Source organism: Pelecanus crispus, chromosome 10, assembly GCF_030463565.1.
Source record: "Pelecanus crispus isolate bPelCri1 chromosome 10, bPelCri1.pri, whole genome shotgun sequence".
Lineage (NCBI taxonomy): Eukaryota > Metazoa > Chordata > Aves > Pelecaniformes > Pelecanidae > Pelecanus > Pelecanus crispus.
This window is the reverse complement of record NC_134652.1, coordinates 12137004-12156439: the sequence shown is the minus strand read 5'-3', so window position 1 is coordinate 12156439 and position 19436 is coordinate 12137004. Positions and strand designations below refer to the sequence as shown.

The 19436-nt window shown below is 45.0% G+C and overlaps 1 protein-coding gene across 1 annotated transcript in view; it reads left to right on the top strand.

The window, feature by feature from the left end:
• Window positions 1-19436, top strand: part of RBM20 (RNA binding motif protein 20) — a 103897-nt gene that overhangs the window by 71168 nt on the left and 13293 nt on the right. The window contains exons 2-7 of the mRNA XM_075717854.1: window positions 8015-9212; window positions 10846-10907; window positions 11064-11155; window positions 11509-11600; window positions 15938-16081; window positions 17463-17594. Coding sequence (XP_075573969.1) covers window positions 8015-9212; window positions 10846-10907; window positions 11064-11155; window positions 11509-11600; window positions 15938-16081; window positions 17463-17594 — 1720 coding nt within the window. The remainder of the gene's footprint in view (window positions 1-8014; window positions 9213-10845; window positions 10908-11063; window positions 11156-11508; window positions 11601-15937; window positions 16082-17462; window positions 17595-19436) is intronic.

The following is a 19436-nucleotide window of genomic DNA, read 5'->3' as shown; positions in this document are numbered from 1 at the left end:
TTACATTACCGTCCATAGCACCTTTCCCCCTGCTCTTCCCCTCCCAAAAGGCTTCCTGTGCCCCTCTGCCTCCGGGCAAGCCCCCGGGGCTGTGCCCTTCGCTGCCTGGGGCAGGAGCCGGAGGAAGCTCCGGGCGCAGCAGTGCTGTCGTCTGCGGGGGGTCTGCGGCTGTTGGGGTGACGAGGCTGTTGGGGACCCCCAACACCCCTTCTTACAGGAGCCCTGCTGGGATGCCTGTTGGCAGGGATAATCTGGCCTGCGGGCTTTGCACCTTAAGGGGTATTTGAAGCCTAGATGACCAGAGCTGTTGCAGGAAGGGTGCTGGGGAGGCAGGCAACGGGCAGCGTGGCACTGCCAGACCGTTGCGGCGTGCCCTGAAAGCTCGGTAAAACTGTGACACAATTTCTGTGCTAATTTAGATCTTTGCAGCATGGTACAGAGGGCACTGATCTGGTGCTATAGCTATTTCTGAGTTTTGAACATACATTTAAAATACAGTTTTTTAAATACATTTCTTTAACTTCAGTAGATAAAGAATTATGTCTCCTTGGGAAGCGGTTGCAGATAGATGGTTGTGGTATAGCTAAAGGAATTTATATGGCTGCCTATTGAAATTTAAAATGTAGACCTGTGTTCCTGTGTGCACACTAATCTTCAGAGACATCCTTGACATACTGTGGCACAGTATCAAAACCGGAGGACATTTAAATGTCACGGAGCAAAACCATAACTTTCCCAGCTTCTGAAAATCGTTACCCATAACCTTGGTTTTAGGTGGTACGTTTGCTAGAGTGTGTCCCTTACTTGAAAGGAGTTGAACTTTGCCTAATTAAATATTTATGGAGAGATGTGTTGCATGAGGGAAAGCAGAAATAAGCCCAGTGTACAATCTGGAGTTCCACGTGATATAAGAAACATACTTCCAGGGTAAAATGTATACTGAATAACAGGGAGAGGAGGTGTGATGGCCAGTGCAGACTTCGGTGGCACCTGGTTTTGTTGTTCTTGCGCTGTAAATGCAGATTGTTGTCTATGGCACTGGATTCAGCATTTGAAAGTGACTAAATCAAATAGAAGCAACAGCCCAAAACAACTCTCCCAGAACATAGAGCAAGAGTTGTTAATAAGAAATCGGTCCCACCAGAGATGATCCACCCTTTTATTCTTGCAACTGCAAATAGGACAGTTGCTTTTTTTTAGCAGCAGTGACTGCCAGGGAGGAAAGAGCGTGGTCTCTTCAGCATGCAAAGCAGCGCTGCGAGGTGGATAAGATGTCCTTGAATTATTGGTGTTTGGAGAGAAAAGGGAAAGGTGCATCGCGGTTCCCTTCTTGGGAACAGTCTTTAGTTTGTCTGACACTTTCATTGATGACTTGGGTGAACAAAGCATCCATTAAATCTGCAGCTAGTGCCAAGAGGAGAGGATTTACAAGTGCTCTTGGAGGCAGCATGGGAATCAGAGTAATCCTGAGAAACCGGATCTGACATAACCTGGGTGCAATATTGATGAGGACAATATGAAATGCTGATATGAGAAATCCATTGGACAGTCAAAAGCAGAAAGGACTGAGCTAGCCTTTCCTGTGTGGGAAGTCAGACCAGCTGAGCTCCAGAGATCCCTCACAACCAACAACTCTGGGAATAGCTCTTCAGGAAAGGGGCTGGGTTTACAGAGGACCGCGGGTCTGTGCTCTTATGAAGAAACGCGATCGTACTGGGCATTACGAACAAATGCAACACACAAAATGTGCAGAGAAAGGAGCTGGGATGGTTGTAGAGAAGATTTGATAGCAGCTGCAGGAAGGTAAGAGAAACCCTTCTTGGTGTGCATGGGAAGGCTGGTTTATGCTGTTAGCAGAGAGCCACCATAGGCTTTAAGAGGAGCTTTATAAGACTGAGGGCTGTTGAGCAATTAATTGTCCCTGGAGGTCATGAAATCTCCACCAAAGAAGGTTCCTAAGAGCAGATTAAATAAATATGTCAAGAGTGGTTGAGTTCAGCTTGATACCACCTCAGGAGCTGGTCTAACCATCCTCCTACCATCACTTCCAATTTTATTTCTGTGATCACAGCCTTTATGCAAGATGTCCTCACTGTGTTTGCCCCTTTATCTTGTCTCTTTCCCAGCAGAAATTGTTTGACTTCTCTGCATATAAACAAAGGCGGAGAACATTTTGGCTGAAAGTTTCAAATGAGCAAAAAAGACTCTCGGTAGGAGGCAGGGGCTTAACTCCTATCAGCTTTGTAAACCTCGAGTTTAGCAGCTCTGTGATAACATTTTACAGTTCATCTTCCAGCTAACTGTTAGGTTGGATGATTGTCCAGATAATAGAGTTTACCATTGCCAAACATATGCAAAACTCACTTGGCAAAGCATGTGTGTACATTGGCTGATGTTTTATTTTACTCCCTCAGTAGTATAATGGAGGGCTTTACAAATCGTTATTTGGAATAAGAAGGGTTTTACTTGCAGCTTATGAATGTATTAAAGTAGCTTAAGGTTTTTAGTGCTCCCCATCATTAGCTGAACTTACTGTGAAACATGATCTCTCTTTTTTTATCAATTCTAACCAGAACTCAGGGAAAAAAAAAAAAAAAAGCTCAGCAGCAGATGATTTCAGAGCTTAAATTATAAAGGTAGAGGGGTTTTCTCCTTTCAGCAGACTTTCTAAGCTTTTCTGACCAAGAAAGTAATTTCACTAAAACCCAAAGAAAATACTCCCTGTGGAGCTGAAGAGAAAGAAAACAGTCATTTAGTGTCAGCCAGATGCAGTCTAGAGCATAGGAAAAAGTTCCTGTGTCCATTTTTGCACCAACGCACCAGTCTTCATTGACATAAGTGCTGGGTTTATTCAACAAGCACAAAATGAACGTAAACCCTGTATTCTTCATGGGATCAGCAAAACAGCATAACATATAATCTAGTTATAATAATTAATTATTCTAATAATTAATATATGTTGTTGAGATTGCTGAACTTTGTCTTTACTTCTACCAGTGTTTGAAATATGGCTTTGCTGTTCCCTCGAACTCGAGGCCGAATTCTGTCCTCACAAACTTGTAATCTCACTGAAGTACTGTCAAATGGTGCCTTTTTATTTGAAGACTAGGTTTACTGCTAATATCAACTTCAGCTATATAACAATTGATTTGTTTATTTCAAAGGGTTTTTTTATTTGCTCTTTTAGTACAGTGGCAATTGTTTTGGGTGAGTTTAGAGAAGGCAGCCCCGTGTGCTTTGAATAAATGACGCATTACAGGGAAGGGATGCTCACACTTCTGTATAACAGAATGTAATGGATTTTGTGCTTGGATAAATAGGAAATGGTTCTCTTTGATGTGTTCAAGAGTCCTGAATTAAAAATTTAAAGTTTGTTAACTGTTAGAAAAATTGATTCAGAAACAGCTTTAATAGATAAAAAACCAGCATGCTATTGCAAATACGGTCTCACAGCTAATAGTGTGTTAATGCAGAGTAGTCATACATCTAGGATACTTGGGTATCTTAATATTCTTGGCCATTTTAATTCTGAAATCAACACAATAATACAGACAGCTTGGAAAAAAGTGCACCGTTTGGAACAAAAAATACTAAAAATCTATCTTTCAAAGATTTTGACAGGTAGATGTAATTATATGTAAAGGCAAATGTTTCATGGGGGAGGGAATGCAAAAATCTTAGAAGATGTGCAAGATTCGTGGAAATTGCAAGAAAACAAATTCTGCACCGCTATGAATTAGTCTTTTTTTTTTTTTAAGTATTCAGATTCACACCCTATGCAGCATTTCAAATATTTGTGAGTATAAATACTTTCTAAATAAACAGTTGCAGCTAAGATCATAACTTTATTAGTTCAGATTTTTTAATTTATTTCTTAATTTTGAAAGGTGCTGGGCAGCATTTTTAAATCCTTAATTTTGTCATTGGAACATCAAGCTCCAGGTTATCAGTCTGTTCTCATAGGCATGTTTTGTGTTCAGCCTTTTCATCACTCTTGTAGACAGGATTATTCAAATAATCCAGCCATCTAGATACTTTACCTCCGACACTGTGTGTTGTTCGCTGTTCTTGGATGCTAAAAGCATAATAAGGATTACAGGGGTAGCAGATGGGCTGAATTGATTTATAGCAATATTGCCTTGCCAGTGTTCGCTGTCTCATTGTGAGAATTGCAGTAGTTGATGCATATCTTCAAGTCCTTACTTCCAGTGCTGTGCAAAAACTTGCCTGGCTTTCTTCATGGAAACGGTATGGCAGTGCTCCTGCCTGTCCTTATTTTGGCAAAGACCAACCATTTCTGGCTTTCCTAGTTGTGCAAAGAGACTGCTGGTGTAGTCCAGCTGTACAACTAATGTTAAATAAATCAACGAAGAGGACAACTTCTGTTTACTTTTTACATCGCTGACCTTATAATGGGGAGCGTTTTGTGTGGGTTAGAGCTAACTTTGGCTGATGCAGGCTAATTCCCTGGGCACTCGATGGAGAATGAGAGCTTCATTCAGCTGCTTTGAATCATCTTGTGGCAGAGACCCCCCCATGAACAGGCAGGGGCTGCATTTTGGTAATTGAGGATGAACTGGGGTGGGAGGGGGGTGTGTACGAGTGGTGAATGGCCCCAACAAAATGCCTTAGCTGAGTGCTATCTTCACTTCGTGTTTGCACTTTGCAGTAGTTTAGTAAATCTGTAGCAGGATTGTTTACAAAATTATGTTACCAAATACATAAATATTATGACCGTAGAACAGAAGGAGGGAAAGAAATTTTCAAAGCTGTGCATGCTGGTCCTGTGTGTCCCTTACGTCCTGTATTTCACAACAGAACAGAAATCCTCACATTTGGGTGTTGCTCTAAAAGATGCTTTATACAGAGCTCTTGTCCCAACCTTCCACCTGTGTATCTGCTTTTCCCACTGACCCATGAACATGCCCTTCCTTCTTTGCCTTGATTAGATGATCAAATATTCTGTTTCTGCTGTGGGGCGATAAAGCGTGCAACCCGAAACACTCTGAAATCTGGAAATTCATAACAGCTGGATTTTGAAGCTGTGGCCATTCCCAAACCTATCAATGCATGGGAGCGACCCCCCTCGCTAATTCTGTCCCTCTGCCAGTGGCTTGGAGGCTGCAGCTTCTCCTTAGGGCATTAATTTTTCTGCAGGTAAGGCTCCCTGCAGCCCCTCAGCCCTCCCCACTGCTGGCTTGCAGGCCAGGGATGAAGCCGGCAGGCGCAGGGAGCAGAGTGCTGCCCCGCTCCGCAGAAGGGCCCGAAAGCTGTTGGCCTGAGCTGGCCGGAGGCAGCCCAGCATGCAGCTGTGCAGGGCACTCCTGCCCTTGCCTTCCCCATGCCCAGCTGCCGAGTCCAGAAACGGTGGCAGAGCTGGGAAGCAGCCAGCGCCCCGGGCATGCCCAGCCGGGGGGTACTCTGGGCAGGGCACTACTTATGTGCTGGGGGGATTTCTTAGAGACAGTGCTCCAAAGTTGGTCAAAATATGAGGAGGCTGAGGGAGCTTCAGGGCTTGCGGCAGCGTCAGGTGAGATGGTTTCACGGGAGAGAGGGTGCCCGTGCCCGTGTCCAGCAGGTAGCCGCCAGAGTTGGGAAGCGGCGGCAGCTGTTGGGATGTGTGCGCTGCTGCGTAGGCTTGCAGCACAGTGGAATTAGATTGCTGGGAATAGGAGTCATCTGCAGCTCCTGAGCCTGAAAACATCATATGCTGGCTGCTGGCTTTTCTTCTTATTTTAAGACCACCAGGCAGTTCTTCTTTGCATGCTCTAGAAAACTTTTAAAAAGAGTTTTACAGTTTACTTAGCGTACAAAAGGTATAATGAGCTATAAAATGAAACAGTTGTCAGGACTGTGGCAAGTCCCACGCGCCAGGACGCTCTAGATGCTGGCAGCATGGTACAGCCAGGCACAGGGTCGTGCCACATCCGCCGGCGGTGATGACAGTGTGCATGTCAGTGTAGGATCCTCTGCTCGCTGAGCCCCTCGGGGGGGAACCACAGGGCTCCTCGGTAGCTTTTGTGGGTCCTCAGGATGGTATGGGCTGGGGTTCCTGAGAGCCTTCGTGGTGTTTTGACCGTACTTGCGCCCTGACTCCCATCCGCAATCGAATTTACAGCAACCTGCGCTCTAAGTGCAAGTTGGAGAGTAAGCGGTGGAAACCACACAGGAAAACAAAAGGCACCTCAGCTCTGAAGCGCACTGGTGTCAGCTTGTGCTGGCAGGGAGTCTCGTCACTACATAATGATGCACTTATCCAAACGGCGCTTTGTATTTTGGGAGACAGATGTGCCTTGCAGTTGCTAGTGGAAGTTAAACGTTAAATATGAAACCCATTCATTTTCTCTTAGTCATACTTTGGATGTAAGCAGATGTTTTCCTAATTTGTGGTTTTCAAATGTAGCATGCTGACAAGACATTTATCATTAACTACAACTTCATCCATGCAGTTTAGCAAATTGGCCAATTATTAACAGTGAGGGTTGCGTGGCAGTTGATGCATAGCTCCTGCTGCTTTGAAAGGCCTAAATTGAAACTCAATACATTTTTACAATATAAATTAATTGAGCTTTGGACCACATCCCTGTTATTCCAGTGCTCTCTGCTCTCATTTTCAGAATGAGCAGCCATTTGTAATGCGCTGAGTAGCTGTGCCGTCTGTGAGCAGAGGCTCCTGGTGGTGGAAAAAGTGATGGCTAATGTTTCTCTGGTAGGGGCATGAAAATGGCTGATGGTATCCAAGCGCAGGCAGCATGATATACAGAGGGAGTGTGGCTGCAGGACGCTGTACCTACACACAGACCAGGCTGGCTCTGCCACAGACGATGCAGGAGGCATCCTGGAAGGGTGGAGGCGGGGGGCTGTAAAGGCAGGGGGGGTGCAGCTGCCTGGAAGCCAGTGCTGCCTAATATTTGCTATTATAACATTTCTCTTGCTTTTAACTTTGCTAGACTTCACCCATTTTGATTTATTTTTTCCTGTTTTATGTTTACAGGGTTTGATGGGGAGGGGGGAAGAAGGGTTGGTGGTGGTGCTGTGAACTGGTGAGATGTCCCAAAGGTGCTTCCCGAAGCCAGGAACCACCATATGCCTGAAAATATCATCTCCTATTTTCCCAGCTCTGGAATTCAAGCAGGCAATTTAGTCATCATTTATTCATCCCATGTACGAGACTTGAAGGAGAACACTCAATGCCCCTCTAATTTCTAGAAAGTATAAAGACCTTGATTTTCACCAGCTGGCACTGCAGAAATTTTGCCTTACATTCCAGCTGAACTGTGAAAGCTCTTCAGGATGGTTTGTTCGTAGTTGCTCCAGCTTCTGGCAAATCATTTGCTTTTTTCCTTCCTCTATATTTGCATCTGCACAACAGGGAAACTAGATACTTTGTTACAGAACAGGCTGCCGTGCAGAGTAATTAAATGAGAACTGTAAACAATTAAAAAAAAATACATGTGATGTATTTCATCTTGCTTTATGCAGCCAGATGTGCTAGGTGGGAAGTACCTACAGGACTGGCTTTACAGTCCCATTTGACGTCCTTTTCTTCACATCCCCCTGCTCTGTGAGAAAAGGGAGCAATGGCAGCGTCACAAAATCAGTCAGGAGCGGTGATGTCTCAGCACAGAGCCCAAAGGTTGCATAAAATGCAGAAAAGAGGGAAAAAAGGTAGATCTGGGGCTTGTGTTGCCACTGTTCCTGGCCTGCATTAGAGGTGTGAGTCCTAGGGGTACTTAACACGAGCTGACAGGCTGATCCAGAGGGATGCAATGGGGGTTTTAAAGAGAGATCTTTGGCATAGTCGTCTCCTTAGTAACTTCTCGGTAGAAAGGGATGTGGCGGCGGATGTTGAAGAGAAGATGACGGGTTATGCTTGCGTTGTCAATCACCACCTTGGGTTTAGATAAGCTAAATCTCCCAAAGCGGCTGTGTATCCCATGCCAAGCTTTAACGGGAGGCGAGCGCAGGTAGATGTTGGGCGAACGCGGCTAACCCAGATCCTGGTCCTTTGCAGCGCTGCCAAGCTCCTGGAGAAGAGTCCGTTCTCCGTCAGCGCCCCGAGCCCCCTGCTCCCCTCGCCGGCGAGCCTGCAGCTGGCGCAGCTCCAGGCGCAGCTCACGCTCCACAGGCTGAAGTTGGCTCAGACCGCCGTCACCAACAACCCGGCCGCCGCCACCGTCCTCAACCAGGTGCTCTCCAAAGTGGCCATGTCCCAGCCGCTCTTCAACCAGCTGCGGCACCCCACCGTGATGAACGCCCCGCAGGGCCACGCCGCAGGGCCGACGCAGGGGCCCGGCATCGCCGGCACGAGGTTCCCCTCCGGCGGCATTGCCTTTCCCGCCCAGAGCCCGGCCTTAGCCACGCCGGGGAGCGGCCTGGGGCCCGTCCAGGCCCAGACCCCCAACGCCATCATCATGAGTCCCTTCGGAGGCGTCATGGCTCCCGCCTCCAGCCAGCAACCCGTGGCGGTGGGTCTCAACAAGGCGGGTGCCTCCGGCGCCGCCGCCGCCGCCACGGGGGGCTTTTACGAGTACAACAAGCAAAACGCCGCCACCGCCACCCCTCAGGCGTACGCCTCGGAGGGGGAGCAGCCCGGCCAGCACGGCTTCCTTGCCGGCGGTGGGGCCCACGCGGCCTCCTCGGCGGTGGAGCCGCGCTACGAGGGTCACTTCGGTGCTCCCAGCCAGCTGCAACACGAGGCGGCGGCGGCCTTTCCCAAGGAGGCCTACGGGGCCGCGGCAGCAGCGGCACAGCACGGGGCGGCGCGGGCCTTCCCCAGCGACCCGCAAGTGGGCTCCCACCCGAAGGGAGATCCCGGCCCCATCTTGCATGGCAGCGGTACAAGCAACCAGTGGGAAAACATCCCGAATTTCCCCAGCCAAAACAAGCCTGACCTCGTGCCCGGCGACAGCCTGTGGCCGTCAGCAAGTCAGCAGCAGTATGAAATAAGAAACGAGCTCTACAACCCCGAAGAGCCGACACCTGACACGAAGTTCAGCGCGGCCGCCCCCGCCACCTTCGGCCGCCTCAACCACAGCAAGCAGAGCTTCGGCAGCCCTCGCATGAGGCAGAAGGAGGAGCGGAGCGGCGGCGCGCCCGACCTGCCCGCCCGCTCCCTGCCGCCGCACCAGCCGGGTGACCTCCGCGGCGCGGCCCCCCTCCACTTCCCCCACGTCTGCGCCCTGTGCGACAAGAAGATCTTTGATCTGAAGGTGAGTGGTTTTAAGGTGCCCCCGGGGCACGGTTCGGACCCTCGAGCGGGCCGCCTGGTGATTGTTCTGGCCGCCGGCTCCTGCCACCCCTTGCCGCCGGCGTCCATCGCCACGGAGGTGCCCCGAGAGAAGCGGAAACAAAGAGCCATAGTTTCGCTTAGGGTGTCGTACATCTGCTTCCTGGCAATTACTGGGGTTTCAAGATCTGGTTTTGTTTCGCATCTCGCTGTGAAAGGCGGTGAGATTACAGCGCTGGCGTGAGAAACATGAGCTCCGGGCTGGGGTCGCAGCTCATCTCATGGGCCCAAAGCGAGGGAGGAGGAGCTTGAAGCCGATCCCCTGCTTCTCAAGCTGGTGGTGTAACCGCACGTCTGCGGTTTCATCTGCCTCTCCCTTTCTCTTTGCATTTCTGGTCCCAAAGGCTTCCACCTAACAGCCTTGTGGAAGCAGCTTGCTTAAACAGAACAGTGCATTGTGATAAAATGATTTTAATAATTCTTCTGTTGGGATCTCTTCCTCCTTCTAGTAGCTCTAAGGAAAATTTGTGACTCGGGGGTCCCCAGCAACTTTGGCCTGGAAGCAAGAAGCTGCTCAGCACGTGTGGCGCAGACCGTGCTCCCACTCCTCTGTTCATACTGCCAAGGGAGATCCAAATTCAGCCTCACCCTTGACAAGCAGCTCCCTGGTTGCCCAGAGAGCCCGTGTGCTAGGTCACATTATATAGGTCAGGTCTGGAGAAGCCTCTGAGCCCCACAGCCATACGTGGGTGCTGGCTGGCGTTGTTCTGGCCTCCTGGCGAGCCCTGCTCAACAAGTCCTCACGGCCTTTTCCACTGCATTGTAGGATCGGCACCTAACTGCAAAGGCATCTGTTTTCACACTGATGGTTGTCTGAGAAAAACATTACAACAGCATGTGTATAGGAAGAAAGATGGCCAGCAAATTAAACAGTACCTGATACTTACACACCCTGGGGTTTTGAGATATTTGAATATATTTACTCTTTCATGTTCCCTTTTACTCTTTGAGCAGCTGCTTGCAAAAGGGTTTGCTGTGGTTACCGCAGCTACAGGACTGGTCTGAAGTAGCCCCCATCTAGGGCATGCTGAGCATTTCTTTTTTTCATTCAACATTTTTTTAAATTTTTTGAAAGGACAGGGAAAATATCATTACGGTGAGTTTCGGTTGATCTCTTTGTTGGTGTTTAATACACTGCCTCAGTTGGATTATAGAAGTGTAAATAGCTAAACATACTTTGACAAATTTTGCAAATCTATTGAAATGAATAAGCACTGTCCTGGCTGCCCTGTGTGCTGAGCACCTTCATTATGGACATTGCAGGAGCTGAGGGTGCTCAGCGCCTTACAGGATGAGCTCTTCAGCTAGAGTGAAGTAACTGAATGAATAGAAATATACTGGATTTAATCTCTCTTTTTGTGAAGTAACTGATAATTTAACCTACAAATAACAAATCAGTAAGTGCATTGGATGAAGGTGCGCTTGGCTCCAGCATCACACAGTTTGACCTTCAGCATCTCAGTATTGTTTTTAGAATAAACTGAATGGAGAAGCAGTCTCTTGTAAATTTGTTTCAGGATTTTTCCTATGCTCATCATGTCTTTGTTTCAACGTAGGACTGGGATCAGCACATTAAGGGAAGTCTTCACATCCAAAAATGTATGGCTTTTTCAGATAAGTAAGTATTATTTTAGAGACATGCTTCCAACTGAATTTCTAACAGAGCATCCCTTACTTCAGTGGCTTTACACCGGGAATTTACTGTCTAATAATTATGTTTTAATATTTAAGGCACATTATGCATGCTCCTAAAGTTCTTTTCTTTCTTTTCCAGCACTGGTATCCGGTGTGTGTTAAGCTCAGCAGATGGAACATTGCATTTATCACCAAATAGTGCAGCAGTTTTCAATCCATCTAGTATCGAAGGTGAATGGTTGTATGTGTAATAGTTAAAAACACTTCTTTTAATTGAAAGGGAAGTCAGTCTCTGGGGAAGAGTGGACATTTTAAATGAAATGTGATACAAGTTTCCAAGGAAAACTTTTTAGAGGTTGTGCACAGAAAAGCTAAAAGCCAATACTGTGCCTTTCAAAGTATGAATTTATTTTTCTTTTAGACAATGCCTTGTTTTCACAGTACAACGAAACAGTGTATAATTTGGTGTAGAGACTATGAAATTAATTATTATGTAAATGAGGCATTGCTTACTGAGCACACTAATTAATAATTAATTAATACGAGTCAAGATTTTCATGAAATGTGTGTGATCCATTATTTAGATTACCCACCAAATGTCGGCTCACCTTTTATCACTACGTCAGCAAGATCCTTTGGCCAGCCAGGTCCTACATTTTCTTCTCCTCCATCAGGGGTAAGAGTGAGTACCTAAGCAAATTGATCTCTGTGTCAAGATTCTTGTAGAAGCCACTTCTGCTAACTAGAATTAAAACCTTAATTAAATTAAAACCTGAAGGCTTCCTTTTAGACAATGATCTGAATATTCATTCTGCTATTTCAACTTCCCTGTGGCTCTTTTATGCTTTTGATTTTGGCCAAAACAGAACTTGATTGTAGTTTTTTCTTTCAGGGCTAAAAGTTGTTTGCTTGTTAGAGAGATTTGGGGAGGGGGGTAAATGGTTTTGTGTGTATCCCATTGACTTTTTTTCCCCCATTTTCCAAGTTTTTTTGACCCGGGAAGGTCAGCTTCAGCTTGGAATGAATATTTGCATTAGTTTTTACTTACTCTGAGTATCGATCACAGCAAGCAGCCTGCTGTTTCTCCAGTTATTTATTTGTAGCAATTGCTTTCTGCCTCTCCCATGCTGGGGTCCTTCTCCCAGGTAGCAATAGTGGCAACAATAGTGGCTGCAGCTTCGCTAGCCATTACTCACCTGGGGGTCCCAGACCAATTCATTATACTGGACTAGCTTTTTCTTAGTTTATTTAAGTGTACTATTTACATCATCTTCTGCCACTGGTAACCTTTCAGCAAGTGTCCTTTGGTGTACAGCCTTCCATGGTTTAGGTTTATTAGACCCCCAGCATTCAACACAGGTCCCCAGTTATATTGCACACTTGAATTCCTAGCCCAATAATCAAAAAAAGCCAGAAAAAAAAAGAAAACATTAAAAGTGGTTCTTATACTGACAAAGCAGAAAGATTTTAAAAAGAAAAAAGGAGAAAAACAAGGGAAAAAAAGGCAAATAAAAGCAAATCATATACATAATGGAAGTACAAAGTTGCTAGGGTTAAAATGAAGACCAACATATATTGGAAAGCTATGATTAAAGCTGGAGGCATCAAGGACTCATGTTAGGGCATTCATGGAATAGCAGCAGTAATCCCTGGGTTCAAGTTTTCACCTTGTTAGCTTTTGTGTATATATCCTGATGTGGTCTCAGACACTCTGGAAAGCCAGGCTGAGTTGTGTCCCTGTGCCACTCCAGTTCGCATCAGGCATTACTTACAGAAACATCACCCATATTTGTTTAATCCAACCAATTTTCTACTGTGTGGTTTTGCTGTGACAGAGGTTATTTGAAGGGGTTTTAGCTTCTGCCTGTCACAGATGCTGTGTGTGCATGGGAGCAAAGAGCAGAGCTGCTCATGATGGCTGCCTCCAAGGTCAGAGGTGGAGTAGCAGCGGGTGCGGAGGAATGTTCCTTTTCATCATGTCTGTCAACCTCGCAACAAATGAAATTACTGCTAATGCCAGTATCATTTCTCCTTAGAATCTGTCACTATTTATCATTTAAGCTGCCTGCAGAAGTCCTCCTTCTGAATGACCTGCAGTACTATCAGAGATAAAAGAAACAATAACTTCGATTTTCCTGGACACTGTAAATCCTCTTTCTCTTCAGAAGCTCATAGGGTGGACAGGGAGCTATATTAGAGGTGTTAAGACTGAGTTTGCCAGCTGTCATTCACCCTGCAACCCAGATGGCTTATAATTTATTACACCTTTGCACAGTAGTATTCACTTTCAGCTAAGCTGCTGCCATTTAACTGAGCAGCGGGAGATTATACTTGACCCTGCATGTAATCGTAAACAAAGTGTTCGGATTTCTGGAAGAGCTTGCTCTGTGCTATCCATCTGCAAATAACTCTGTCCCTCTTCAAGAGGCAAATGCAGTGCTACAAGTCTTCACTTGGGCATGGAGAGCCATTAGCACTGGAGGGATGGGACTGGCAGTTTCTTATTATCTTTAGAAAAGATTCATGCGAAGCTCAAGGAAGGGATAAAGAATTTGAAAAGCAAGAAACAAAAAAATTGAAAAAAACCCACTGTAGTAAAAAATAACCAATTGGATTAATGAAATAATATGGCAAATGGTATGAGGTGCATTTCACTGCTGTGCCTCAAATTATTTTTGTAGTAGTTGTCCAGCTGCATTCGTAAACCCTGTATGCATCGGTTGCAAAGGAAGTTAACTTAAGAGTCTTACTGAAAATTACACTCAACACTTGAAGCACAACAGCCCCTCTAACTGCCTGACTGTGGATATGGAAGGTGTATGTTCCTTTTCTGGCTGTGATTTACAGTTCTATTTAATTAATGGATCCAATTTAACTTCAATCAGCTGACAAGATTATTGCTTGGTACAGGCCATCGACTTCTGGTATGAGTATGTGACCACTTCTTAATCACAAATTACAGCAGATTTATGGCGTGGCATTTTAATTTAAGCCATTGCCAATTGTGGGGAGGTGGTAACATCTTACAGTCATTTGATTTAATGTACTGCTGAGCGCGCGTCCGAACACAGGCTCTGGAGCCTACGTAGGGAACAGCTAAGTCTTTCTAGTCCCATAGACTCTTAACATACCATCTCTTAATGGAGCTAACAAAATAAACAGAAGGTGCCAGGTGACCTGGGGTGTTCCTACACTGGGGCTGCATTTGCTGTCAGGAAAGTTTCCTTTCCCTCCGCTGGCTGTACTTGTATTCTTCTGTTGTGTGCTACATGCTGCCTTGCTGGATGCATGCAGCCGTCACTTCCTTTTCTATTCAAGTAGAGTTGAGTTGCTTCATCTTTTTCAGGATCAGGTCTTGGTTATTTTTCTGCTAGAGAAAATATCTTACTTCTGGACTTTGGCGCTTCTTTGGCTTATTTTATGTACCTGGGCATTCTCTGTGAGATGCAAGATAAATAGCAGACAACTGTATAATACAGGGTCTTGTTGCAGCAAAAATAGACAAATGGTTAAGTGGTGAAGCCTGGAGGGAGGGTAATGGGATGAAGGTGTAAATAAGATAACATTAGTTCTGTAACTTGTGAACTTGCTGACAAGCCAAACATTTGTGGTGGCTCTGGTGAACTTGATCCCACAAGATTACGTGATTTGCATCTTCCTTTGAATGGCACAATTTTAACTGATGGTAGAGTTACTTCTTCAGTAAAATCCTAACAGCAGAGGTCATAAACAGGGAAGTAGTCTGGGAAGACTTAATCCTGTGTGAGCTATGTTTTGCATGTCATTAGCTGAGGTAAATTATGTTCCTCTCTGAGTATACCCTGATGCCTCTTTGCACAAGGAGTGTAGAGCCTGCTTTCCATGTCAGGGAGACAGGCAGCTCTTTGGGAACTGCCCCAGCACTCCAAAATAGACTTCCACCCTTGTGAAATGGTTACTGCACTGGCGGCCAGATGCCTGCGCCAGGCCAATTTGGGAGCTCTGCCTCTCTGCATGTCCAGTGGTCACTATGCCCCCAGGGGAAAAGTCCCTCCTACTGTGTGTTGTTGCAATGAGAGGGGAAAGCAGTAGGTTTTCCAACCTGGGGTATAGCTGTGTGTCCTCTCACAAGTTAAATGGGGCCATTTTTACCCCTGGCCCACTCTGTTCCACCAGGGCAGAAGGAGGATTTAAATTCAGCCCCTGCTATCCTGAACACCTCTGTAGTCACCTAAACTGATTTCTAACGTCCATAAATTCAGCAGGGACTGCAGTGAGCATGTTTCAATTTCCAGGCACCACCAGCACCACATAAATGGGGTTTTATGGAATACTTGAAAATACTAATTTTTTTTGTGCGTTGCTTGCAGATGATCTGCTAAGGGCCTTTTACTCAGCAATAGTGCGTGGTACCTCCATGTGCAGGGAAGGCACAGAGCTCCCAGTGGGGCAGACAGATGCAGACAGGGTGAGGAAGGCTGTCCAACTTGGCAGAGGAGCCATAAGGGTTGTGCTGCCATAGCGGATGGGTACTGACCCTGCAGGGAGCTCATCAGGAGGGGCTGAGACCTCCCCATGCCAGGGGCACCCTCGTCTCCAAACACCGAGGGGCCTCCAAACTCCCGCTGGTGCTGAGTATGGTGCAGTGGCCTGTGCCTGTGGCAGCCCAGCCCTCTGCTGTGACATGCCAGGGAGCTGAAGCCCTGGTGTCCATAAGGTTTGAGGTGGCAAGTTACCTTTTGCAGCAGTATCGTTAATCCTGTTTGAAGAAGAGCATCTCTTCTAGAAATCATCTCTGGACTTTGTAATGTCCAGGAATAGAGACTCCATTGCAAGGTGCACTGCAGTTAAACATTTCCCTTCCCTTGTATGTCTAAACCAGGATGTTAAAGTACAAGGTTTTAAAGAAGGATATTTGTCCTTAATAACAGGTATGCAGAACAATACATTTCATTTTTTGCAGAAATGTAAGGTCTTATCTAGTGGATGGAATATCTAAGATAAAAACATTGTTTTGAGTTGTTTTTTCCTCAGTTTCCCCAGAGGAAATCTACACTGGGTCGAGTTGTTCACATCTGCAACCTCCCGGAGGGAAGCTGCACAGAGAATGATGTCATTAACCTGGGCCTCCCGTTTGGGAAGGTCACCAACTATATCCTCATGAAATCCACTAATCAGGTACCGTGCATTTGGGGTCACCGGTATTGAGGTCTATTGGTTTAAAGACATACTGACATGAAGACAGAGTATTTGGGGAAAATATCTTTTTTTGTAATAGAAACTTAAATATATGAAGCCTGCTCTTGAAGTAAAAAAAAAAGTGGTGCTTGCAGAATGAGATGATGGCATAATCATGACCACTGCCTCATAGTTCTTGTTAAAAAAACCCAGAAATCTCAATGAAGAAGTGTTTTAAAACTGTACTTTTAAAAATAAAAATAAGTTAATAACTTGGCTGCCTTCTCTCAGCCATTTGTTAGGGTTACTTTCAGACTTGTCTTGTGCTGTTTGGGAGGTTTTTATTGCTTTCTTACCCATATTTGTAGAGCCAAAGTGGGCATTGAAGAATGACTTGCACTCTAGTCTGGTTCGTCTGTCCTACGCTGTTTGCCGAGCTGTTGTTACAGCAGAGGCGATCCCACAGCGGTGTAATTCCAGGTACAGGCTGGTGGCAGAGCCCCCAGTCCATGGCTGCGCTGGGTGGTCTGGTACACCCATGCTAAAGGAAGGCTGTGCCCTTACCGGGGGCACTGACACCTCACTCCCTTTTAATCTGCGCCGCATTGTAGTAGAGCTCTTTCTTCAAGGTAGCTTAAGTCTAGTTTAAGTAGCATAAGTCTACCAGTGGTGGTAGGCTGGGAAGACTAGAAAATCTTCTCTCACATACCTGCAGCAGACAATACAGGTGGATGTAGAATCCACGCCAGTGGGCAGTGTTTGAGATTGTAATGTTTCAAAATGCAGTCATTACACAGCTGTGAGTATATTCCTTGACCAGTTAAACTGCAGTCACATCAAATGCAGTTTCCATGTAAATAGAAGTGCTAGTTAACATCATTCAGGTTTTTTAAACTCTTTTTTGGCTTTGTTCTGGCTGCTCATGCTCTGATGTTCTGCTTTTATCTGGATCCTTTGCGATTCTGCAAGACACAGCTGACAATCTCAGGAGCAGCGCATGATGCAACATTGTGGTTCTGCATCCTGTCAGCAGCTGATCATGGTGTAGAAGCACCAGTGAGGAAGCAAGGGAAAGGTGATGTTTTCATATATCCAGAAAGATTAGATTCCAGTCATTTAGTTTTTAACTAAACTGGCTTCTAAAGTTGCATATCAGCTTCAATAGCTGGGTTGAAACCATTATTTGCAGTTAAAAGGAAGCTGAGCAATGGACTGAGTGTTACTATTTCAGCTCCAGGGCTGGAAAGCTACCCAGTTCTGTACTATCAAGACATTTTGCATGAGAAGAATCCAAATGAAAATTATTGTGCTGCCTTTTCTCTCTTATACTTTGTATTTTTAATTATGTAGTAGATTTTAAAGCTCTCCCCATTTGTGCTAGGCCTTTCTGGAAATGGCTTACAGTGAAGCAGCACAAGCCATGGTGCAGTACTACAAAGAAAAACCTGCTATGATAAACGATGACAAGTTACTTATTAGGATGTCTAAAAGATACAAGGAATTGCAGCTGAAGGTAAGATAGTCATTCCTGATCAGATTTCCTGAGTTTCCATGGCACGTCCTGGAGAATACATCTAAAAATCTTTGCTGATTACTGATTTCTAATTAATGTTTTAATATTATGGAAAAAGAAATTAAGGAAGATAAATTAATTAATGTATGTTAATGGTCTTTTATACTTAGCTGCTTGCTCTTGTTCTAAATTTTAACTCTTGGAAGAGATCCCATTTTCTCTGGTCCTCTCATAGCATTATTTCAAAAATCCCTTCTGAGCTTTCTTCTGAGTGGGCTCCCCACATTGCTTGGTCTAACAAAGTTCTAAAAGACAGCCATGTGTAAGAGACAACATGTCAGCAAAAAATAAGATGGTCCTATCCTTTTAGTCAGACATGAAGCCTGAAGCAGTGCTTTTCAAACCTTGCATGCTTGAGCCATAATACAGTCTCTGTACCAAGCAGTGAAGGCAGGGCTAAACATCACACCGATTTCTTTTTCTTTCTTTCTTGTGAATGACCTAATTTAAAAAGCAAGATTTTTTTTTTTTTATTTTTTACATAGAGTCAGAACAGAGCAATAGCCTTTGGACTTTCTGTAGAGTGTGTGACACTTCTGATGTGGACACCTGAGTGATGTCCAAAAATCAGTGCTCTTGTGAGCATATTTATGGAAGCTTATGTACTGCTATGTGTAATGCTAAGAGAGTATTTTTTTTCAGGGAGACTTGGACTGGAACTGGCAATGCAGAGCTGAAAAGCTTCATATTCTATTATCTAACACAGCACAAAGTTATTTTATAAAATAACTCTGTAATGTTCCAAGTTAAGAGGTTAAGGGGCCTTTTATGAGGGTTTTTTTTTTTTTTTTTAAGAGGTTTGCAAGCCTTGAGGAAAAACAATTAACTCAGATGGTTTGGTTTGACCTTTGGAAAAGTCTCTTTCTCTCCTGTATATGTATAATAGTTTAAGGAGACTTAAAGGAGTTGCCAAAAGTCCGTAAACCAGGGCAGTCTTTCGTAGCATGGTATGGTGAGGGATTCAGATGCAAGGTGGTGGAGCCTGTGCATCTTACCATAGAGGCAGAACAGGAATTACTCAGAAGAGTGTGGGAGTTTGCCTAGATTTCAGGAAGATTTTCAGCTTTTCCAATGGTAGTTTTTTAGGTCATGGAATTATTTTTCTCTGCACGAGCAAAAGCCCTTTCTCTTTGTTCAAAACAAACAAACAAAAGTGCAACATGGAAGGGGGAATATGCATGAACTATTTACCACTACAAACTGCTGTGAGTTCCTTCATGATTATGTTGCTCAGCTGTGCATGCTCCAAGTGTTTGACGAATTGCATGCACTCCAGCCTGGAGTAGTGCATCTTTTGTAAATGATCTTGAATCTCAAGTAATCAACACTTCCTGTATGCATCTATCTTGCACTTAGCTTTTCTGAAGGTCTTGTGTCTAAACATAGTCTTTTAGAGCTATACTCCAGAGTGAGCTAAACTCTGAGATGAAGAGAAGGTAGTTCATTCCTAGAGGGTCAGAGGTAGGCTGCTATACATATTTAGTTCAGGTATTAGTAAAATTGTCTGGTTTGTTTCCTCTTACATCCAATTCCTGGAAAATACTCTGTAGTGTGTAACAGGGAAGGACAAGCTAGTTTTCAAAGCCTGTTAGAGCAGCCAAGTATGAGGAGACAGTGCTGCAACGTAATGGAGCAAATTTTCCATTTGTATCATTTTACTGCTTTGATCGTGCTATTGAGATACCAGCTGCAGAAAAGACTGTAACCACAACACTGAAACCAAATATTTCTCAGTAGTAGTATAATTGAATGATGCATGGATGCTGTTTCTTGAAGGACAAA